The following is a 6,253-nucleotide window of genomic DNA, read 5'->3' on the forward strand; positions in this document are numbered from 1 at the left end:
CTGCCCCCCCCCCCCCCCCCCCAAAAAACTGAATAAATGAATGAATACATTTATATATAAACTAAAAATGTATGAATGAAAATAAGATACATTAAATAAAAAATGGATAGAAATAAAAAACATATTGTCAAAAACAATACACTGTTATACAATGCAGAGAAAAGTGTTTGTAAACATTGTTGTTTGCATCTTTGTTTCGTTTTCAGATAAAGCTTTACGGGGCTTTGAGCATATTTTGCTTGTTGTGTATGTGGGCATGTAGGCTGGACTATTTACATCCATTCTCTGCATCTCTTCTTTAGAGAAGGATTCAGTAGACTGTTTGATCCATTCTTCCTTTATCTGAATCTGACCTGTTTAGTGGCCCTCCAGGCCTGTCCATTGTGGAGTGATGGGAGGCAGGAAGAGAAATTGTGTACCTCTAAAGTGCAGGAGGGGGATAAAACGAGGGGGGGGGAGTGGGAGCCAGACACATGTCTGTCTCTTTCTCTCTGCCTCTAAGCTTGTCCATTATTGAATCACTGTCCTCTCCCTCTATACGTTATTCTCTCTTGTCTCGCCTGGTTGCTAAGCTCTTCCACCTTCTCTCTCTGTTTCTCTCTCGGTTTCTCTCTCGGTTTCTCTCTCTCTCTCTTTCTGATTCTCTCTTCTATACTCCCTAACCTTCTCTCTGTTTATTTGTGTTTCCTGCTGGTTAATCCCCTCACTCTCTCATTTAATCTTGACCTCCACTCACACACATGCCCGTCGCACACACACACACACTTTGTTCATCTAATGAAGACCTAGCTGTAGGTAATCTATTAGACTAATTGAACTGGATCAACATCCTAAGAAGTCTGCCCCCAGCTGCACCTCTGGAGAAGGGATGTGGAGATGAAGGGGTTGGAGGTTTGGGATGGAGGAGTGTATGGAGGGTGTAGGCTTCTACTCTGCTGTGTTCAGGTGCTGCCATGCCGTGTGTGAAGGCCTCTAAAGACATGGGTGGAGGTGGAAGGGGGAGGTGGGAGGTGTGGGCCAAACCCCTGCGTGTTGCTAGGGGATGTCTTTACTTAGTTTGTGTTGCTAGGCTGCCAATTCCCCCGTGCTAAGTGGAAGCGTTTTGCCTTCTCCTTCGTCCAGGCACCCCATCTCTCTCTCTCTCCCCCTCTCTTCTTCCCTCCCTCCTTTTCTCAACCAAAATAACTTTACCAACCATCTATCACTATGCTCACAGGTCTACTGTTGCTAAGGAACAAGTCTGGGACACACATACATGTCTATATGTACTTTCCATATTTATGTATATCTTTATACACAGGCCTACATGCTGTGTGTCATGATATGAAATAATAATGAGCTCATGCCACCTGTGACCTGTGTTGAGTTCTGTATTGCATCTAGTGTCACTAATGATGTCGATCATTTACTTTTAAACTTCTTCAGGATCAGTGTGTCCCCCACAGGATGGTTGAGCTAACTTTGGCTAATGCGATTAGCATGAGGTTGTTAGTAACAAGAACATTTCCCAGGACATAGACATATCTGATATTGGCAGAATGCTTAGATTCTTGTTAATCTAACTGCACTGTCCAATTTACAGTAGTTATTACAGTGAAGGAATACCATGCTTTGGTTTGAGAGTGCACAATTTTGAACATGAAAAGTTATGAATAAAATCAAATTAGGGACTTTTGGGCAGTCTTGATAAAATATTTTGAATAGAAATGCAATGGTTCATTGGATCAGTCTACAACTTTGCACATACCATCTAGTGGGCAAAATATAAATTGCAGCTGGATTGGAATAATACATTATGGCCTTCTCTTGCATTTCAAAGATGATGGTAAAAAAAAATACAAAAAAAGGTTGGTTTTCTCTTTGTATTATCTTTTACCAGATCTAATGTGTTATATTCTCCTATATTCCTATCATATTTCCACAAACTTCAAAGTGTTTCCTTTCAAATGGTACAAAGAATATGCATATCCTTGCTTCAGGGCCTGAGCTACAGGCAGTTAGATTTGGGTATGTCGTTTTAGGCGAAAATTGAAAAAAACGGCCGATCCTGAGGTTTTAACAGAACGTGCTTAGAAAATATAACTTCTGTATTTCACATATAAACCTCAGTTTACCAACAGGTTGTATGCAGCAAATGAAAGAAAAATATAATTAATTGACTTCAAAGTCTGCTGAAATGTTGTAAACGAGTCTTTGTAAGCAGCTTCATATCAAAATGTTCGAAAGTAACAGAATTTTAATTCAAGATCTTTCTCTTCACTTTGATTCAGGAATTAAAGTCCCTGGCTGTACTTTGTATTGTAACCGTATTTAACTTTGCGTGGGCTGCTGTTTAATGTTTCATAAATAGACGACTGTGTGCTTTATTGTTAACCCGGAGGCAGGCTGTATTTCCAAAGGAATCAACATTTAAATCCTTGTCTGTGTCTATAATTACAATACACTATTAAATGAATGAACAGAAGGACATCTACACAGCATTAGATGATCCCGCCAACTGTTGTCATTGATCGAAATGAGAAAAGTCTAATAGAATTATTCCAGCTTGGTGGACACCAAACACTTTGTTTGATCTCCAGTTATTATACAGTGATAAATAAACTGTAATTGACCCCCTAGAAGTGTAATTAAATATTTATGTAAAGAGCTAATCGTTGTTTGTACACACGCTTGTCAGTTCGCAGCCTAAAGCCGCGTATAACCAGACATATCGAGAGCATCCTAAATTGCCTTTCAAAGGCTTTGTTGAGCAGACAAACAGAATATTAGGTCTGGGGGCTTTAATATTCTCTCACATTATCCGAGGGAGAATTTTAAAAGCATCATCGTAGCCTACACCTGCTCACCATAACGTCGGTGCCATTGCTTCTTCATATAATAGCCTACTCTACAATTCCCAGGGACAGGACAAGCATAAATGACTGTAAGGTTATTATAATACTCCTATTCAAATATAATAAAGACTGAACCGTGGAGGTTCTATGTGAATAATAGTAGTGGTCTGGTCTATGATGAGAAATACTGTTTACTACTCAGCACTGCTGTTCCAAGTCAATGTTCTCTACAATCAAAGTCATTGTGGAGGCCAGAGATGAGGACCTATGAGAATACAGTTCTCCGTTTGGCCATTAAAGAGGGCTTGATGGTACTAAAGATAACAGATGGTAATGGCGGCAGGAGAATAATATTACTGTAGCAGGTGGTCATCACGAGAAGAAGAACATGAACCGTTGGATACAATTTGCCTCTTAAGGCTCCCTGTGAGGTCCTCTATCTTGACACAAGCTCAACACCGAAAGACAAACTGGGAAGGAAAAAAGTCCTTACAAACCATTGAAGATATGCATAATGTGAGCCTTGGATACTCTTTCAGTAACTAGAATATGTATAGCCAATCATATAGCCTATCACTAGGGCACATGTACGTTTTTCAATACAAAGGCATGGTTGATAAAGGTTGAGTCCATAGGAGGCAAAGACAATACGCTCTCATACCCAATCTTCAATCTGCATGTAGATGATGGTGATTTATGGTTGCTTTCAGTTTTGTCAGAGCATCTAAACCTACGCATCTCGTTGACAGGTATAGGCTACAGTACCGTATAGTACAGTACCGTATAGTACAGTACCGTATAGTACTGCAGAGATCCTACTGTTCGTCGGGGGTTGTCTGAACTAGCTTGACTGTGCACTTGAGTGAGAAACTGATATTTGAATAAGGCATGTTAATAAAACAGAGAGAGGCTGCTTCCCGGCAAGTTAATCTCAGCGAAAATAGCACTGGCGTCTACACACACGGGGAAAGTATGGAGAGAGAGAGGAGGAATGGAAATAGACTTCTCTGCTGGAAAGTTTGCCCAGATTCGATCAACTTGAATACATTTCTCCATCTCTCAATTCAAGTAGTCTGTCTCTGGATGTGTCTCTCTGTGACTGTGCTTACTCCAATGTTATACTGTTACGGTGGCATTTAGAGGATGAGTGCAGGACTGAACTGTACAGTACCTCGGGTTCTTTTCAGAGGCCTCCGTTGTTGTTATGCCTCCCGTTTATTATGCAGTGGATATTAGAATGTTGGCACTTCAGGGAGAAATGCAGCTTGAGCAAAGTGTTGTAGAGATTGATACAGTCATCTACCATAATTAAGGTTACAAAGCATTGCCACATTCTACATCCATCAGAAATCATATAATGGGAGTTCTTCAGTGGTGGTGACAGACCATAACCAATACTTATGCCTTTGATTACACATTCTAATAATAACACTCCATATAACTGCCTGTCGCTGACAGTCGATGAGGGTTGGATAAGTCGTTCAATCGTCTATCCCCCCCCCCCCCCCCCCKCRCATGGAGAGCGGAACTCATCATCTCTTTAAAATGCACGAGAGACTTGGCACGAAAGCGCACTCAAGCGGGCACATGTGCGCATGCAAGGCAGTCTTACGTACACATTTACACCTCCTTCGAGATGTCCAAGGGGACCCGCTTGAGAGGTTCGAGCCACGTAGAAGTTGTGTTCAGTTTATTACTTTGACTCGCAAGTATGATGCTGAACAGGGCATCTGGTTAGGATTGTGATAGTTTCTCTCCGCTGATACGCACCGACATATCAGCTTTTGGCCGTGCTGCTATTATCGAATTTAAAAGAACATTATACATTTCTCATTTGATTTTTACTTTGGTTTGTTTTCCCAGTCACATGAAGCAAATTGCAACTGCGAGCCAGGTTTTAGCCGTGAGTGTGTTTCTGTGGAACCGCGTGCGCCCATAGCTGCCAAGCGCTGTCAGACTGACATCCACGGAGACATGAACAGCTCCTTCTTCGACCAAGCCCAGGGCGCACTATTCAACAGGAGCCAAGTCCTCGCTGGTACTCTGGTGAACTGCTGCAACGCGACCAACGTGGCAACCAGTGACGGCGGCTCGCTGGCGCTACCTCCGGACGAGCGGAAACTCTTCATCAGTCGCGTCGTACAGATCGCCGTCCTGTGCGTACTGTCGCTCACCGTCATGTTTGGTATCTTTTTCCTCGGCTGCAACCTCATGATCAAATCGGAGAGTATGATTAACTTTATGGTGAAGGACCGGAGACCTTCCAAAGACGTAGAGGCGCCGGGGATGATAGGACTCAGCTAGTCTCTGGCGCCGGGATGGAGAATGGTGTGTAGCAGCGCGCCACGGACCCATAGCCTCACCACGCTGTCTTTGGAGCGGCACGATGATATGCAATGCGTTTGATTTCCTTACGAAGTATGTTTGCCAATAAAGACTGCAATTGCAGTCAAGCGCGGACAATTCCTCACATCAAAAGTTCAAGGAGAACAAGGAATGCATCGTTGTTTACGCATAGGCTGTTGGATATGGTTTTGTTTTTGACTGTCAACTTGAACAAAGTAATGGACTCTTGTGATATAAGTGTTTACACGTTGTTACCTCATTCTATTTGCAAAAGTCGATATTTCATCATTGTTTAAGTAACAAAGCTAACTCGTCAGCAACTTTACGCATGCAGATGTTATGTTTTTTTCCTTTCCAGTTCTGACAGTAGGCTATACGTTTTGGATGTGGGATTTCTCTGAAAATATATTTTTCTTGGTCCCGTTTCTTAGTAGCATGTCGGGCAAACACTCAAGGTGCTGGGATCGTGCATGTTTAACTAACCCCATCACTGCTTCAAAGAGTGTTTTCTTGTACAGTTCAGCATGCACGCGGCTTGGTCTGTAGCCTGCAGTACAAGGTGGTATTTGGACCTACTGTTTTTGCACTTTTTGAAAGCACCTGATGCTGCATGACTTTTGTACCAAGATGAAACTTGAATGAAAAGTGCAGCATGCTACGAATAAACGTGACGTTGTCGTATCTCTTCATTGATATCCATTGTACATAATGTACCTAGGCTACCTGTTGCAGAAGATTCAATGTATTCATGTATGGCATAGGCCTATCGCACAAAGCAGCATAAATATGCAGTATAAATTAAACAAGTGAATTTACATTTAAATGTGATCGAGGATCCTGTGTATGTTATACTGCACTGTAACAGGAATACCAATAACAATAATATAAGGTAGTAATAATAACAATAATAATGATAATGTTATTAGTCTACTATAATAATCTATTATAAGGATGCATATTAATTGTTTATAGACACAAGTCTAAACTATTCACCATTTGCACACAGTTACGCACGTAAATAACTGTGTGTAAAATCTAATATTGTTCAAATGCATAGATTTTAATTGGCTGTA

The 6,253-nt window shown here is 41.5% G+C and overlaps 1 protein-coding gene across 1 annotated transcript; it reads left to right on the forward strand.

The window, feature by feature from the left end:
- The first annotated feature begins 4,420 nt into the window (after positions 1 to 4,420).
- On the forward strand, positions 4,421 to 5,869 carry LOC112068737 (reprimo-like protein). Its single transcript, XM_024135936.1, has 2 exons — positions 4,421 to 4,495; positions 4,729 to 5,869. Exons 1-2 carry the CDS (start codon positions 4,471 to 4,473, stop codon positions 5,136 to 5,138), a joined length of 435 nt encoding a protein of 144 aa, XP_023991704.1. The 5' UTR covers positions 4,421 to 4,470; the 3' UTR covers positions 5,139 to 5,869.
- The last annotated feature ends 384 nt before the right edge of the window (positions 5,870 to 6,253 follow it).

This window comes from Salvelinus sp. IW2-2015, unplaced genomic scaffold (assembly GCF_002910315.2).
Source record: "Salvelinus sp. IW2-2015 unplaced genomic scaffold, ASM291031v2 Un_scaffold659, whole genome shotgun sequence".
Lineage (NCBI taxonomy): Eukaryota > Metazoa > Chordata > Actinopteri > Salmoniformes > Salmonidae > Salvelinus > Salvelinus sp. IW2-2015.